Source organism: Nematostella vectensis, chromosome 6 (assembly GCF_932526225.1).
Source record: "Nematostella vectensis chromosome 6, jaNemVect1.1, whole genome shotgun sequence".
In the NCBI taxonomy this organism is placed as follows: domain Eukaryota; kingdom Metazoa; phylum Cnidaria; class Anthozoa; order Actiniaria; family Edwardsiidae; genus Nematostella; species Nematostella vectensis.
In genome coordinates, this window is record NC_064039.1 from 9,917,261 (window position 1) to 9,934,802 (window position 17,542).

Consider the following 17,542-nt stretch of genomic DNA (forward strand, 5'->3'; position numbering starts at 1 on the left):
TAGTGATGCATTCTTGCCATCAAGATAAAAAGGTTAGTCTTGGACTTGAACCATGATGTGTTTACGAGATTTTTGTCATTCATTCCATATGTCAAGTCCACGTCATGTATCGCGGTTTCAGTTATCCGATTCATGCAGATGGCGCAGTTTCACAGTTTCACATGCCTTTTACACTAGTTCATCATTTGCTATTTCATAGCTCTTTTTTACCACACTCATTTATCCGTACTGAGACTGCCTAATAATAAAAATCGAGCCCAATCACTGTCACCGCCCATGGTAAGTGTTCGAGGGCCGTCTTTGTGTGGTTTTTAAATTATGACTCGATACTCTTTGATGAGTTTCGTTTTCGGGTCTCCTATTAACATCGTAAAGTACGGTGAATGCAGCCGATACAGCAAACCTATAAAATTGCTCTCCGATGAATATTATACAGTATCGACCGATGGTTTCCTGTTTACATACTAAATTGCTATTTGATTACATGTACAAGGTTGGTGAGAACAGATAGGGCGACCTTTTTTATTACACGCATAAGCTGAAATTCCTGTTGACCTTTCCCTTAGTAGGGTGGGGGCTTTGAGTATTCATTATTTGGAAATAATAAGTGTGGTAAGAGGATAAGTAGAACCAGTAAGTCTAATGATCGGTGCCTATGGAGACTTGGATGTGAGGATGATACCCGTTTGATGGACGACTTCTTCGATGTTAAACATCACCTATGCCCCCATCCCATTCCTGAAAATGGGCTGGGTAGTTTATCGTAAGGGGAAAAACGCAGAAAATTTTAGACGGTCAGGGCAAGTTTGACCAAAAAAGGCTTGTAACGTTTCACCTTCTTCAGTCGTAATGATAACGACATTTGACAGAGCCGAATACTAGTGTCTCGAAGTCTGCTTAATGAATAAGACTCAAATATCTTTGATTGGAAAAGAAAGCATCAAATAGTTTATTCTATTCATACATCTATTGGCCATGCAATGCCGTGGCAAGTTTGATGACAATAATCTTTCAGGGTAAGGGGTGGAGGGCAATAGGTAAATGTATAGCTGTCAACATGACAACGTTCCATACGACCTGAAGTCTGTGGAAGTCTGGGTCCTATTTATCATTACTAGATGTTTGTTTCAGCCCGTGAAATGTGAAAAAGTCTTTTTTCGGTCCGTGAAAACGTGATCTATACCCCCCTTTACCACCCTGAGAAATATGCGGATAACCAATTCATCCAAATTACATCGCACGTATAAAAAAATGTGCAGACAAAGCTTCACTTAGCCCAAATATTTCTAGATAACCAATATGAAAGTAGCTAGTTTCGTCTACATTGTCATGGTTGAAGACGATCAGAAGATATCAGTTATTGGTGTTTTTTTTTATTTGCGTAGAATAAGGCGAGTTAGGGACGCTGGCGCGGCTTAACTAAAAAACGCCAGAAGGCTTATCAGACAAAGCGCTCAGGCGCGTACTCAGGATTTGCCAAGGGGGGTGCGCAGTATTATTTGAAGATTCCTGACCCACTTTTTGGCCGCCAAGGGGGGGGGGGGGGGTGCGCGCGCTTCCAGTCTTGTACAAAAGGAGCAATATTCCCTTTGCAAGCTTATCTCCTCGAGGACTTAGTTATACCCACGTAAACACCATTGGGGTGCACCTGCACCTCTCCTGTAAACATCCGTATCCCAACGGCAGCGTGTAGCTACACCCAGTGAAACAAAACTTACGGAGCTCTAAAGATATATTTTCCTGTAGGGTGGTGGGATTCTGAAAATAAATGAAACTCCTGTAGAAAGCTATACCCAGTCAGCTTAACTACAGAAAGTGGAAGCTATATCAATAGAAAACTTAAAGAACTCTATAAACATAAGAAAGTCTATAGGGGGTGGTGGGAAGCGCCTCTAAGAGCTAAGTCGGCTAAACAGAAAATATAACTTAGAGAGCTTTAGGCCCTCAGATATAATATATGGGATGACAGGATTCCCAAACCCAAAACAACAGAAAAGATATCATGTTGAGGTCTGTAACAAAAAATACTCTTTCTACATAATACAAACAATTTATATCACATAATGTTTCTTATTGATAAACTTTATTATCAGCATTTAAATCCACAAAATACAAAAGCTAAAAAACTTCATACCACGTTTAGAGAGCGTATGATACATTGGCTATTCAAAAATTTGTCAAAAACCAGCATAGACAAACTAGTGATGTTATTAACTTAAACTTAAATTCCATTCAACGTTAGGTCTCTTAAGACCAAGCCTTCACACGTGAAAACTGTAGCACAAATGTGGAACAAACAAAATTATTAATATATACTCAGACATTCTGTTGGACTATTTTATACAAACCATGGCTGTCAAAAGACCTTAAACCTAGCTATACTATATAAATCCCTAACTATGTATACAAATTATTAGGACTTTCGGCTGCGAAATTTTCTATTGGCTTTTTGGTAGAAAACCAGTTCCTTCAAGTAAAACATTTTGAGATGACAGATATATACTAGACGAAACAGGCCTTGGATAAGATCACGAAAAGTGATCAAATCTTTATCTTTGAAATGCCATATCTTTCAGTTATAGGATATTTATATTCAATTGTAGGCCGTTTGTATCAAATGTTATAAATATACTGTAAATTTATGTGGGAGAAATTTGTGAATAATACTATCCAGAAGTCATACTTCTACAAAAACTACTTACCTTTGATATTATGCTAGATGATCAATTCTTAACAGTATTTACTATTAGTCAACTCAGTATTTACTATTAGTCAACTATTGTGGACACTCTTTGGGGCTGGATATATATTTTTTTAATTTTAGGTATTTTTGAATAAGAGTAGTTGTCAGTGACCATAAAAGCATGCCCATAAGGGAGTTTAGAGTTGACTGTACTGAGGTATCTATATCAACTCAACTTTAAATTCTGCCTGTTAGGACTTGCTTCAGGACTTCACTCAGTACGGCTCTATGTATTTCAACAGGAGTACAGCCGTAACAATACCAAACACCTGGGGATAGGATGAGTACAGGGGGGTTAGGAAGAATATGAAAAGAAAAATCAACATAATAGTAGTCACACCAAGAGCATTGTAATTTAGAAACAATCTATTAAATGCCCCCTATCTAAACAACGTCTCCTATCTAATGAACACCATCCTCTAAGCATACAAGTTTGTAATGAACGCCTCTCTCTAATAAACGCCGCTCCAATAGAAATTTTGGTAATATAAATGAAATTTAATTAGTCAAGAAATGCTTGCTACACAGGCTATAATTTAACATGATCTTATCTACTGAGACTAGAACCCTACTGCACTTGGGTTTGTTATATTTCATATTTTGTAAAGAACACCCCACTGTAATGATCACCTCCAATCTATTGAGCACCCCCCACCTCGGACCATCCAAATGCCCTGGGTGATTATTAGATCATTTACAGTATTGAGGTTCAACTTTAGCTAAGAAAGGGAAGTAACCACCACCTGGACAGATCAACCTGGATTTAATATAATAGCAACCTCTCCTATTTTATTTGATCTTTAATGACGTGAAGGATTATTCAAGTACTGAAGCAAAGAATATGTTTATTATAAATGTAATTTTTGTTATTATTTTCTTTTTCCATTCTTGTTCCATGACCACATTGCCTGATTAGCGGCAATCATCTGAATTGGACTTAAGAACAGTCTATAAAATGTAGGAGAGGTCTTTTAAAATACTAGAGCAGAGCGTTAGCAGTTAGAATGACATCTCAAATTCAAATCACGAAATGAAATAATATGCATGGGGATACTTGATAATCAAGTCAGGATTAGATTTGATTTAAACAGGGTGCACAGTAAGAGTGTTCTGAGGAAAATTGAAGCAAAATCCTACCTGAGAGAATGCAAGACCAAACGCAACGCCAACAAGTATTGCTAAGTTGTCCAGGAAAAACTTCTCAAGCTTGCTTATACAGCCCTACAACAATAGATAAATGTCAGGTCATCCTGGTGGCAATAATACCATAACAGATATAATAGTGAGTAAGTATTTCCTGTAACATAGACCTTAACTAGCACAGATACAGGGGCAACAAGCTAATGAGGAACTGCCCCAGGCCCCAAGTATAGCTGAAAGAATATGGTGCTTACCTCCCGCCCCTCCCCCTCCCCCTGAATACGAGGAATAACTATCTCCCCCCCTCCATCCAAAGAAAAGTTTTTTTGTTATGGCCCTGTATCAGGTGTGTTATGAGTGGTGTGAATAACATCATGGATACCAAATATCTTGGCTATAAACAATTAAATATACTGTTTTTCCAAAAGGGTAAAAGGTGAAACTCTAAAAGAAAATATCACAACTATATGTGCTACTAGTATATAATATACAGTAGTACTCACAAATTCCTGGATGTTATTTGGGTGGAGCCTGATGCCGCACCCTGGGGATGGCGACTTGCAACAGGAGTCTGGGACAGAATTATTTCCACTTATTTCACTCTGTTTCCATGACGTGTTATTCCAACTATCCATTCCTCTGTCTCCACAACACTTGAACTGAAAAAAAAGTTTTTAGTTTCAATTCAAATGAAAACATTGTTAAAAGATATTATCCCCTTCTCTGACAGCAGGATTCGTGCTCATGACAAACAAAATTATTTGTTTGAGCAATTTCTAGCTAGTTAGTTACATCAAACAAAAAATTCAATACAACTTGTTAAAATTTGATGCAGACTTATAGTAACATGTTATCAAAATGTGTAGTTTTTATTTTGTGTTCATAAAGCCTGGATGATCAGGGAAACACTCACTAAAAATCTAAAAAAGTAAGCACTTTGCCCTCACAGTATTAGTGCTTTGAATAGGGAATATCAATCTGGAATTCAAGTGAGTGACTAATATTGTAAAAAATAATGGCTACTTTTAGTATTTCTTCAGTGCGTATTCCCCAGCCCTTCCATAAACCGCAAATTGCAATTTATGTACCTCTTTCTGAAGGTCATCAATAGCCTTTGTGACTGCGTCAGTAAAGCCATAACGATTCATCTTCCCTCTGATGCCTACCTCCAGTTCATAGGATATCTAGATTGAGTAAAATAACAATAGCATATAGTGTCTAGCCAGTGGAAAGACATCCTTATAATTCTTAAAGCCTATGAATTGACTTGAGATTAGGATAAAAATGGGGTCACATTTCCTATGTAGAAGAAAATTTAGAATTAATACATCCAGTAGGTATTGCTGATTGCATGGGTATTTCCAGAGGGTGGCCTCTAACCTAAAAAATTCTGAGAAGCAATGAACATGAGCCTCCTTAATTAAATGCCGCTGTAAAAATTCAAATATTGTGGCATTAAAACTAATCCCTTAAGGAAAAATAAGGGCATTTTTTTTTCATTTTGTACTTGTTTGACCAGCAAAGTTGTGACTGGAAAGTTTTATAGTAAGCAAAAACTCCCAGGAAATAAAAAATGTGACAGTTAAAAGAGCAAGACAACAAGTACCCCTGGGCAAGTGGGGAAATTATTCAGGATGCTAATATGAAAATTGAGACTCTAAATGAGCTTTCAACTTACTTTTTTCAATTATAAAGAGAATAATAGAGAGCATGATAAAACTCTTGCATTAAATAATACTACAGATCAAGTTTATATCTTATAGAGTAACTTTACTGACCTCAGACCTGTAAATGACAGCCACCACTCCGGTAGCAATCTCCAGGATGAATATCAATACTAACATGATCAGATACTATGGGGAGGGAGAATTGGAAACAATGATCAAATGACTGGCAAACAATTTCCAGGATAAATATTAGAACTAACATAATTAGGTTCCTCACTAGAAAGGGAAAACTGGATACAAAATAATCCAGGATGAGAATCAGTACTAATTAACATGATTAGGCACTAGAGATAGATGCGAACACTTCATTTCCAGAATGAACACTAAACATGACTTGGTACTACAGTTAGCGAAGGGGACAGCTACGGAAAATGACAGCTACAGGACATTTGTAGCACAAATGAAATGAGGCAAATAAACTTTTAAAGCAAAATGTTTCACAAAAAAGAAAATAATTTTTATTGATTGTAGACAAGATGATTGCGACACTTACTGAGACCAAAATAAACCGGTTCTCCTTGATAACTGCAACACATCCAACCACACAGACAATGATGACCAAGCAGCCTGCAGCAATCATGAGTCCCGGGACAGTCACATAGTTATCATTGGACAGTAGGCTGTTATACTGGCTTCTACTGGTAATCACCCATATGCCGACTGCCAGAATGGCAATGCCGGAGAACTATTTGGTAAGGAACAAAATTAGTTAGCTAATCTGGGATCCTCTTTTGTTAACGGTTTTCATTTTTTTGGTGAAGAAGGCATAAAGGGCAGACGGAGAAGATTACCTATTACTTTATGTTGGTCCAGTAACAGTGAACATTTTTTGTGTTCATGTTTCAAAGATGCACATTTTGTTGAGGATTTGTCTTGTTTCTTTTTTTTCTTATCAGCTGAACAAATAATGGAACAACATTCAAAACAGTGTAGCCCATCAGCAAACGAATAATGAAAAAAGCACTATCCAAAATGTACCCACATAAGACATAAACAAATGCAAAAAATGTTCACAATTAATTAATACACACAAATAGCAGGATTCAACTGTACAATTTTCATTTGCACCATAGTGAAAAGCACAAAGAGGGATGATGAAGATAAAAAATAGTGAATTGGCTTAGAAAACAAGCCAACTTTTGGTGAATAGATGAATCATATCAAGGCCCAGTCAAGGGAACATGCTCTTTAGGGTTCTTACCAATTTTTATGATTAATTTAGGGTATGGCAAACCTTAGGATTAGAATTGAAAAACACAAAAGATTGCAGGGTTGACACAATGTTCTATGATATAAATATTTGAAATTATAATATAATATAAGAAACCATAAATTAAACAACTTCAAAGGCACCATGATGGTATCTTATCTAAGATAAGGCCAAGTCAAAACGACACAGGAGGCCAAAAAGTTATTACATTCTATTGCATTTCTATTAAAATATAATTTGTCTATTTATGTTGATCATTTTATTTCTACTTCATAATAATAACACCATGGACAAAAAATGTTTATATATATAAACAATTTACTATGCATTTGCAAGTTGTCATTAAAAAAACTCACATTTCCCTAAACCCTTCATTACAATAATGATAATTCAACATTTCTTTTTCCTTCCATAGAGACTACATTCAAGCCGAAGAATCAATACTTATTACTCAAAGACATGCAGTCTCCATAGGTGACCTCTTTACTGTTACATGACTTTCGTTCAATTGGAATGACATCTTTATCATACAAAGACTTAACGCTATCTCATTCATAATCTTGAAAGCAAAATGTTGCATGAAAAATCCATTATTAAGACATACAGGGACTTCTATGAAATAACTGCTTTCAAATTAGTATTCTGCTTAAATCTAGTTGGTTTTTAAGAGTGTGAATAAAACTTTTTCGTGGTACTTTAAACTATCTATGATCTTGAATGTAAAAAATTTGAATAAATATGAAAGTTTTTGCAACGTTCCTACTCTGTTATTATTCTAGTTTAGATTATTATACCCGGCTAGTCTATTAATACTGTTTTTAGGATTTGCAATGAAAATCAAGCAATCGAACACTCGAGTACATGGTTTCGCACGTAAAGAATTTGAAACTTACAAAAACTGACATTTGCTTAGAAAAGTCTGTCAAGGGAAAAATAAAAATGCTAGCATTGACAGGCTTGGAGAGAACGTCAAACATGAAGCTGTGTTACGTTCGACTGTTTAATCTATTGTATCTGGGAGTACTGTTTTGATTGTGAATGAAATGAAGCTCACGATCGAAATGAGCAGTCGTGAGAATGTAAGGGGGCTGTCTTGTTATCACACTAGGTCTGTTCAACTTTCCACCTCGAAACTTACCAATAAAATCGTATTAAAGAACATGTGGAAGGTCTTCAACCAGGTGACATTACAGCAACCAATATTTCTGCGTTTATCCATGATGTGAAAGTTCTTAATTCAAGAGAGAGAAGACGTGAAAGTTTGTCCCGAATAACAGATCTTGTCACAAAGTGCCGAGCGTGATCACTTGTAAACAGAGCGGATACAAGGCATGAACAAACTAACCAATAACTTCATGAGTTTACAGTCACGTGATGACATTCTAGAAATTCCTAGGTGCCGCCTGGAATTTCTGTCCTAAAAAATTGAGATAAATAAAATGATGTCACCCTTCATTTTGACGGGATGCTCCTATAATTTCTACAATATGTTGGTGGTATTTTTTTTCTTGTAAGAAACTTCTTGAAAGCGTTTTCTCGTTTTGTGTTCGTAATTCCCGCCAAAGTTTTGGCGGGAATTAATTTGTCGCGCGCGCGCCAACTGGGTTTTCCCGCCATTTTGCTATTTGTCGTCATATTCTGTGTTCATTCACCGTAGAGAAACTGCATTCTAGAGGGGTTGAAACATTTAAAAGTTTGAGAAAACTAAGCTACATTTTTACGGCTAAGCGAGTACTTAGGTAAGCCAAGACGCACCCAGAGCGCACATACATACCTAACAAAGGTCAAGAAAAGAAATGTTTAAAAGAAGACGGAAGGTTTTTTTCATGTTCAATTGAGAAAGTAGAAGTTCCCGTCAAGTTTATTTTACACACGCTCAGAGTTTTGAGCGTTGTGAGTAAGTTATTTTCGTTTTGATATTTGAATATAAGTATGAAGGTTGCCAATGAAAAAAATGTTTAAGCATATTAGTAGGCTGCAATGTTTTTATCCATTACCTACGTTATATGAGTTACTTAATGCAAACATAACCAATAAACAAATTCACTTCATTCATAAGATCAGCTGTCAATAACTTTTATATCTTTTTTATTTTAGTACTCTGTTAAACATAGTATTCAGTAACTTACTCTGAACTTGTACATTGTTGCAATTAATTTTGTCAGTTAACAACAATGGCAACAGCGCAGATGGTTAGAAATGAATCCAAAACAGTCAGTGTGAGTATTAACATCTGCTTACTTACTTAAGTTATATGTTTTCCTAGCTTTTTTTATTATTTCTAGTACTTTGTGTAACTATATTTGCAAATCTTTGTCTAGTGGTCAAGCATTTTTCCACCAGAACAAGTCACAGGTATTTTTTTATTTCATTGGTCATTTACAAGTAATTTTCAATAGGCCATTCCAGCTATAAATTTGTGCGCATATAAACCATATAAACCTACCTCAACTACCAGAATGCAGCACACGCTTTTTTTAAGCCTACATCAAACGAAGCATGCGCTGCATGCCGGTAGTTGAGGTAGGTTCCCATGGTGAGTGTGCACGCATGTTTATAGCTGGAATGGCTTATTGTAAAGGGTCACTGATAAGAGAAAGGAAAAATTGACAAATTTTAGCTTTTTTGCATTTTTTATGAAAATATTATCTGATGGGAAAGCCCTTGCAGGCTTTTTCAGGCAGATCACACACTCCCCTCACTCACCCTGCCTAAAAACACCTGTAGTGGTAGCTGAACCACAGATTTTTGTTTACATTTCCTTACTAATAGAGCTTTTTTATGCAAGTGAACAATATGTTGGATTTGTACATATACTGAACAAATTTTCTAATATGTCCCTCTAGAACAACAGTCAGTGTTGTTTGTAAAGAAGCTACTTGCAGTTGCTGTAAGTATTTTTTGAGATCATGAAAGTATTTATTCTTTTATTTAACTCATGTATTATCACATATCACCAGGTGTCAAGTGTATCTTATTTGAGGTAAGAAAATGACATCACCTTATTATTTCATGGGGTGACCTCAAGCAATCTTTGAAGCAGAGAGGGTTTTTTTTAGTGTTGGATTTAGCTGGCCTATTGTCTATCTGTAATATAGCCACAATCTGCTTTCTAAAATGCACCCATCTACTAGAGCTACTGGATTAGTTAAACTTGAAAAAATCCCCCAGAAATTAAATATGTACCCCAACAAAGAAAACATTAACCACACCCTTTGATTGAGTTAATTATGTTTTTGTTGAAGGGCAATCTTCCCAGAGCATGCATTTGGTGACAGGCGTCTAGAAGGTATATCTAACTAAAGTAAAGCCCTACACTATTTTATGTATAGAGTATTCCACTTATTCTATTTATTTCAGATTTGAATCTAAAGATTTTGAAGGATGATAGTGCCTGCCCAGGTGCCTGTCAAGTGATTCAATGGTAGGAGTGGCCTATCTACATAAAGTGCTTGAAAACATACTAGTTGTTCCAGGCCCAGGGCGGTATCCTATTTTGTTCTTTCATGGGTGGTCAGATTTTTATCAGAAAACTCACCCCCACCAGCCCCCTTCCCCCCCCCCCAGGAAAAAGTAGCCCCATTTTTCCAGAATGTTGCCCCCCCCCCCCCCCCCAAAAAAAAAAAAAATAGAAAAATCCTGGGCTTGTGTTCTGTTAACAAACATTTTGTGTTGATTTGCAGGATAAAAGGATGTTTTGATGCTCTGGATAAGAAATATGTAAGTTAAGGGTATAAAATACATTTGATCATATGATTAGCTTTGTTATGTTTTTAATTCTCTGTTCTGAATTCTAGCTCAGGATGATTGTGATTGGGGTAAGTGTAAATTTTGAAAACACAAAATCTTTTTGTGTTGTTTGATTTTTTAAGCATGCAAAAAATGTTTACCTTTTAGATTTATGCTGATGCTGATGACCCCGATGTAAGTTCACAAAAGTCTGTCTTTTTAATTTGAAATTGGAGTGTTATAACACTTGCATTCACTTTTTCTCCTAGACTATTATTGAGTCATATACATTCAAGGTATGAAGAAAAAAATGTTTCTCCTTTTTGTCTGTGTCATGTTTACAAAATGAAAACATAAAATCCCTTATTATATATTCTGTCTAATGCACACTTGGAAATGTGACATTACAGTTTACCTATAACAAAGAGGGAATGAGCATTTTTCGCAATGGCAATAAAATAGCAAGTGCCTACACTGAAGCTGAGACAAAGAAAGCAACCATCAGACTTCTGAGGTATTTCTTAGGAATTTTACTTCTATAAGGTATTTTTCACTTAGTAAGCCATACATGAAACATCGACTTCTCATCTTCCCTTGTTTTTTAGAACAATCATCATCTTGACACAGACCCTGACATCACTTCCAGGTAGCTATCTTATTATCTATATGCAGGCTTGTGTCCAGAGAGGATGGCTGAGAGGTCCGAACCCGCAACCCTGCTCATGTGAGAAAATGAGTTTGACTCTGGTTGACCGTGTTACGCATTTGGATAGAAAAAGTTTCTAGATGGGTCTAGTGACTAGCTAAGGATGCCGATTTTGAACTAAATTACTAGTTGGGTCCCACCCTGCATTTTTGTCTAGACACACCCCTGATATGCCGCCAACTTACCCTCTTCACTATTTCCAGACGATGTCATGATGAGTATGAGACTGTACTACTATGATGATGGTAGGAAATTTTGTATTGTATTGATTGCAAATGTATTTTAAGGAGTATTATTTGTCATTTTTGTGGTGGACTAGTTCTAGTTTTAGATGATTATACAAATGTACAATTGTAAAAATACCACCCATCAGTGTTTTTTAAATTGTTTTATCTGTCTTTTTTTGCAGTAACCCCTTCATCTTACCAGCCTCCAGGATTCACGGTTTGTTCAAACTGTATACTGATAAAAAAATTGATTTATCAAAACATTTCATTTTTTCTTATGATTTGTATTGTAGGAGGCTACTAGCAGTGCGTTTGAATTTGCTGATGAGCCAATGAACATTAAAGTTGGAGATGTCTCTACGGTTCGTAGAGCTCAAATCTTTATGCAATCAGCATTAGATGGCATCTTTAACTTCACTTTTGTTTTTGTTTGCATGTTTTCATGGATAACTACAGCCCTTCCACACGTAAGCATGACGCTTTATTCATATTGTTTATATTGAACTCTTTTTTATTTCACTTTCATTGAATCACTAACTTCGAGGATCCAAAGGGCTTCTGTAATGAAACATCTGTCTATTCTTCACAAAAAATTAATCTTTCCTATATCTATCTATAGATATCATAAAATATAATATATAACACCCCTCTGGGAAAGACCCGGCGAGCTTTTAGCGTCCACGGCACCCGATGAAATTTCTAAAAAATCAACCCGAACAGTTTCTTTCTTACCCGACTAGTTAGTTGGAAACCACACTGACCTGGTGACAAAATTTCCAACCCGGTGAGTTCCCATAAAAAACCCGACCAAAATCTAGGTTTCGCCGGGTCTGTTACGGAGTGGTGTTACATGATAATCTTGCGCAAAAGTTACCGTTTTTTTGTAAGGCGCGTAAACTGGAACCTTAATTAATATGTTGCTTTTAACAGGGTTAAGCTACGGATAAAGACCGAGCTTCACCAATTTGAGCTGAAGGAGGATGACGAGGAAGACGATACGACAGGCGTGGATGCTGGCGGGCTTATTAGAAACAACGCGGATGTTGATGAGGGGATGGAGGAAGACTCCCAGATGCCACTAGATCACACGGATAACACGCCTGTGACGGTAATATCCAGCAGCACACCAATGATACGGCATAGTTACGTTTGACTAATATTTCCCCATGTTGCTAACGATTCTGCGATTTCCTATTGAAAATTAGTTTTTTCAAAGAAATAATTTGGCAATTGACGCGCGGTCAAAAATATAAATCAGATGCTTTAAAGCGTTTTGTTACATTTTTTTTTATTTACAGCATTTCCGCGAATTCGGAGCCGTGGATGACCACACCCCGCCGACAACTCTCACTGAGACTACTAGAAAAAGCGCCAAGCGTCAGAATGACTCTCAGCAGATTGTACCCGATGGGATGGAGTGTGACAAGGTGCCAATAGAAAGCCCAAATACACCAGGTAGGTTATCAAATGTCTGATGAACACAAAGATACGACGTTTGACTGTGTGTTGTACTCGACAGAGTACATAGTTGTTTTTGCTAAGCACAAATCAAATAGGCACTACGCTGAAGTATTCAATGTCAATGGATGGGGCTGTTGGAATATTTTTACTTATTTCCTCCTGTACAATCCCATGTCTGGTGTGCTAGAGACCAGTGCGTCGTATTTCCTTAGGTCTGAGAGGGACTGCAGGTGGTGTAAGTACTCGTGCTTCAAGCCAGCCATCCGGGGAGACCCCCAATATCGAGGAAGACATGCAAAAGACCGACGATACTGTCAGTTGTGCGTGTGGCTATAACGAGGTGAGGCTTGGGTAAATGAACTGAGCGCAAAATATAGCGCATTCTTTATTTCGGTTATTGTTATTTTGTTGCGCATTTGTTGGCTAAGTCAACACTTGTGCGTAGGATGGAGCTTCAAGTTTTCCGTGGGGCAATTTTCCCTGCATCTTTTTCCTAAAATGAAACGATGACGAATGGAAATAAAATGCAGATGGAAGAAACATGATACACAGAGCAATTCGCAATGTTACGAATTCTATTTTTCTTGCAACTTGCAACGCAACTGAAAACAAAAAACGCAACACCGTTCCTTCAAATTAGATTGTTGTTTTTCCCGGTAGGATGACGGTTTGATGATCATGTGCGGAATCTGCAAGTTTTGGGAGCACGCCGTCTGTTATGGAATTCTCCAAGAAGAACAGGCTCCGGACTTCCACGTTTGTGCGAAATGCTGCAGGGTAATTTGCATTGCTGGACTAATTTGAAAAATACTCGTGGTAATTAATTCTGTGTTTAAAAGTGTCCCGCGACTGTTTCTACCTTCGTTGGGCCGGGAAAGGGATAGGAAAAATCAATCAATCCCTCATGCGGGCTTATGTTCTTGTTATTTTCAATTGAGATGAGTAAACTACCAATATTATATTTTCTATACTACAGAAACCGGGACAGCCACAATGCACGGATGCATTACTTGGCGAGCTTGGCTCAGTAGAGCTCCAGGTTAGTATCTGATATCGCAATTTATCTAAAGAATATAATAGAAGCATATTAAAGTAATTCCATTTTCCATAGGCTGCAGCGTTATGGAGACGTGCGTTGCTAGCATGCAGCGAGATGAGCAGAATTCTACCTACCACAATGTCACGCCGACTTGGTAATGATCTTCATATGCTCTTTATAGCGCGGTCCCAGAAATTCGAATCGGGAGCAAGGTTTCAACTTTTTTGTTAATCTCGCAGGGTCTTCGTTTAGTGTAGATATTTCCCTAAGCTTGTAGTCAAGGGCACATGGACGATTGTCCTCACGTCAATCGACTCAAAGAAGATGAATTGTGGCAACAATCTTGTAGGGGAATTTCAAAAACAACCCCCATCCCTCTGGGCTCCCTCGGCTCTTTACGCTGAAAATGCTGGCTAAAAAAATGTTGAACAGGTGTGGAGATGACAGTTGCTCATGGTTTGGTTAACAAGCTGGAAAAGGAAGGCTTTGTTCGTTCAGCAGCGAAAGGAAAAAGGTAGGTGTTGCTTTCATAATGGATGATTATCAAACTCTCTTTTGCGATCCCATAATCCCACCAGCGGTCTCCACATAAAGAATGTCTGTGCAAAGTAAAATATTTTAGAGTGATGAAAGATTGGCGTTGATAGCCAGACACTTATCGATATGGAGTTCAATACCTTTTACTTTTGTACTTGATATAACTATTATAACATATGGGAAACGCGTCACACCCATTTTCATCACTTCTCATATGCGTCCATATGCGACTTTTTGATTCTTGTTTTATACTTGTAGACTGGGCAAGATAGTGAACAAGACAATGCTCAAAGAGGAGGAACTGAAAGAGTACATAAAGAAGCCAAAAGTGTCAGACAAACACTTAAGCAACACGCAATCACAGAACACCGGGACCCGACAAACAGCGGTATGAATTCACTTTAATCACGATATTTATAAAGTTTATCTAGGATTAAAACGTATTCGACAATACTCAAACTGTCCCTGGCTATCAACTACAACCTTGTCTACCCTTCCTCCTAACGATGGTATCAAATTGGTGCCATATTTACTTGGGTTAGCTGTAGCTTCATGGATTTGTTGATAAAACAATTTAGTTTGGTGCACCAAATTACTTTCTCTGACTCCCCTTTTTATCTCTTTCAGCAAAGCATTGATAGCATCACAGAGAAAGCTTCAATGATGGATGTGTCCGGACGCCGAAGAACCAAGAGAAATACGGTTAGTGTTTTAAGTTGTAATACTGTAATGTTATATATATATATTTAATGGTATACACCTATTTCAAGAAAGGTTGTCAGTGTAAATGGCAAATGGAGATTGGCAAATAGCATTTATACGACCGAAAGTAAACATTCGTCTCGAAGAATATGGATAAATCAAATCAACTATCCATTAAAGGTTACCAATGCTTGGCTCTGACATTGCTGGAATCGAACCCGTTTCAGAGAGGCGAGAGGCCCTTACGATGACGCGCTAGCCACACTGCGCCAGCTCTGTTTTACGGGATGATGTATGGTGATCATTATGGTGAAAAGTGTATCTCGGCCTTGATGATGATAGTAGTTTTTAAGGCTTATTTTTATTTGCATCCAGGATGCCGACGAAAAAGACACTGATTCACCAACAAAGCAGAAGAAAAAGGGTGGAAAACGAGCGATATCAGCTTTAGACAAGGTAGAGTTATGCATTCTGCTGGGTGACTCATCGTATCTCAGGTTGCTTCTTCAAAGCAGCTTCTTTTGCTCTGTTGGGCTAGTGTTTGAGACGTCTGCAATAAAAGTACTTTGTTTTTAAAACATACATACAACACCAATTATTAGATTTCCTTGTTTCCAAAACATGCCTACTCAATCCATCGAGTTTTTGTGCTTGTCAAAAGTCTACACTACGTGTGAGAGGGCTATAAATCTAGGGCGGGGAAAGGGGTGTGGAGTCTAGTAAAGTGGTCTGCATCTGGATAAAAACTAGGAATATTCAAATTTGTATCCAAGAGTAGAATCAAAAAGCCCAAACTCTCGCGATCTCGTACCAGAACAACGAATACAATATACCAAAAACTGGAAATCGACTCTGCCAAATTTTCGTCTTTAATAAGACTTCTTCAGGGCAAACTCAAATATTTGAGTATATATTTGAGTCATATATTTGAGTCTGCCCTGAAGAAGTCTTATTAAAGACGAAAATTTGGCAGAGTCGATTTCCAGTTTTTGGTGTATCAAATTTGTATCCAGATACAGACCACTTAACTAGACTCCCCACCCCCTTCCCCGCCTTAGATATAAAGCCCTCTCACACGTGACCGAGGTCTACATTTTTCAAACAAAACTCACCTGATATGTGGCCTTTACAGACCCAAACGCTGTGCAAATGTCTATAGGGTTCTACAAGTTGCTATCTGACGCGGAGCTGCGAGGATTGTCTTGGTGTCCACGTAGCCTCGTTCCCTGGCTTCTATTGGTTGAGAGGCTTGTAGGGGTTAATCACGTCACTTTTGTTTTGCCGCTCGCCATAGGGACAGCTTATCGAAGAGAATGTTTGACAACAGATTGCTGTCACAAGACCCCTGGGAACGAGGCTAGTGGCTATGGTAGCGCGTGTTGCACAAGTTATCGTTTTGGTTGACTGTTTTTTTTTTTTTGTAATAGACGAAAGAGTTTGATATTTCTGACAGCCAAGAAGCCTTCCAAGACTGCGATGCCCCAGCAAGAAAGAGGAAATCCAGCATCTCAACCAAAGCAATATTGGTGTAAACCACATTAATATCTAAAAAGCACTAAGTCTATTTTTGTTGCAGTATTTTATTTACCAAATTATAGCGAGGATGCTGTTATAAATTCGGAGCAGGCCCCTCCTGAACAGAATTATTTATTGAACAGAATTATTTATTGGATAAATGTTTCTTGAATCGAATTTTCTTGTATAATTTTCTTACCGATTATGTTACAATTATGATACAATTATTGACAAGGACAATAAGTAATTATCAAAGTTTGTATGGTATATCCTCCTTGGCATCCAAATATAAGTGCAGGGTGATGCTGCATAAGGTCACGCTCTCGTGCAGGGCGATGCTCCGAAAGGTCACGCACTCGTGCAGGGTGATGCTCCGAAAGGTCACGCGCTCGTGCAGGGTGATGCTCCGAAAGATCACGCTCTCGTGCAGGGTGTGCTCCGAAAGGTCACGCTCTCGTGCAGGGTGATGCTTCGAAAGGACACACCCGTTCAGGGTGATGCTCCGAAAGGTCATGCACTCGTGCAGGGTGATGCTCCAAAAGGTCACGCACCCGTGCAAGGTGATGCTCCGGAAGGTCACGCGCCCGTGCAGGGTGATGCTCCGAAAGGTCACGCACTCGTGCAGGGTGATGCTCCGAAAGGTCACGCACTCGTGCAGGGTGATGCTCCGAAAGGTCACGCACTCGTGCAGGGTGATGCTCCGAAAGGTCACGCACTCGTGCAGGGTGATGCTCCGAAAGGTCACGCACTCGTGCAGGGTGATGCTCCGAAAGGTCACCTACTTCTGCAAAGTGGTATTTCAAAAG

The 17,542-nt window shown here is 38.1% G+C and overlaps 2 protein-coding genes across 3 annotated transcripts; one reads left to right on the forward strand and one right to left on the reverse strand.

Moving 5' to 3' along the window:
- Positions 1 to 2,064: 2,064 nt before the first annotated feature.
- On the reverse strand, positions 2,065 to 8,098 carry LOC5519804 (CD151 antigen). Its single transcript, XM_032364778.2, has 7 exons — positions 7,959 to 8,098; positions 6,104 to 6,295; positions 5,662 to 5,736; positions 4,972 to 5,067; positions 4,387 to 4,542; positions 3,881 to 3,964; positions 2,065 to 3,012 (listed from the first exon to the last, which is right to left on the reverse strand). Exons 1-7 carry the CDS (start codon positions 8,037 to 8,039, stop codon positions 2,959 to 2,961), a joined length of 738 nt encoding a protein of 245 aa, XP_032220669.1. The 5' UTR covers positions 8,040 to 8,098; the 3' UTR covers positions 2,065 to 2,958.
- On the forward strand, positions 6,195 to 16,994 carry LOC5519805. 2 transcript variants are annotated; one of them, XM_032364774.2, is made up of 28 exons: positions 6,195 to 6,302; positions 8,986 to 9,039; positions 9,142 to 9,175; positions 9,667 to 9,710; positions 9,781 to 9,803; positions 10,066 to 10,109; positions 10,181 to 10,244; positions 10,504 to 10,540; positions 10,618 to 10,638; positions 10,718 to 10,744; positions 10,819 to 10,845; positions 10,960 to 11,063; positions 11,155 to 11,195; positions 11,459 to 11,500; positions 11,665 to 11,699; positions 11,776 to 11,844; positions 11,939 to 11,949; positions 12,413 to 12,590; positions 12,781 to 12,937; positions 13,156 to 13,283; positions 13,604 to 13,720; positions 13,920 to 13,982; positions 14,055 to 14,136; positions 14,415 to 14,496; positions 14,778 to 14,907; positions 15,147 to 15,221; positions 15,597 to 15,677; positions 16,649 to 16,994. In XM_032364774.2, exons 1-28 carry the CDS (start codon positions 6,264 to 6,266, stop codon positions 16,751 to 16,753), a joined length of 1,914 nt encoding a protein of 637 aa, XP_032220665.2. In that variant the 5' UTR covers positions 6,195 to 6,263; the 3' UTR covers positions 16,754 to 16,994. The 2 variants fall into 2 exon arrangements, with proteins under 2 accessions (XP_032220665.2, XP_032220667.2); XM_032364776.2 differs by lacking the exon at positions 6,195 to 6,302 and adding an exon at positions 8,128 to 8,559.
- Positions 16,995 to 17,542: the final 548 nt, after the last annotated feature.

Coding starts and splice junctions, on each gene's coding strand:
- LOC5519805 (XM_032364774.2), top strand. CDS start 6,264: ATGCCGACTGCCAGAATGGCAATGCCGGAGAACTATTTG. Junction 10,541..10,617: donor ATGCTCTGGATAAGAAATAT/GTAAGTTAAGGG, acceptor TCTGAATTCTAG/CTCAGGATGATTGTGATTGG. Junction 15,678..16,648: donor CGATATCAGCTTTAGACAAG/GTAGAGTTATGC, acceptor TTTTTGTAATAG/ACGAAAGAGTTTGATATTTC.
- LOC5519804 (XM_032364778.2), bottom strand. CDS start 8,039: ATGGATAAACGCAGAAATATTGGTTGCTGTAATGTCACCTGGTTGAAG. Junction 5,737..6,103: donor ACCGGTTTATTTTGGTCTCA/GTAAGTGTCGCA, acceptor CCCTCCCCATAG/TATCTGATCATGTTAGTATT. Junction 3,965..4,386: donor CAAATAACATCCAGGAATTT/GTGAGTACTACT, acceptor CTATTGTTGTAG/GGCTGTATAAGCAAGCTTGA.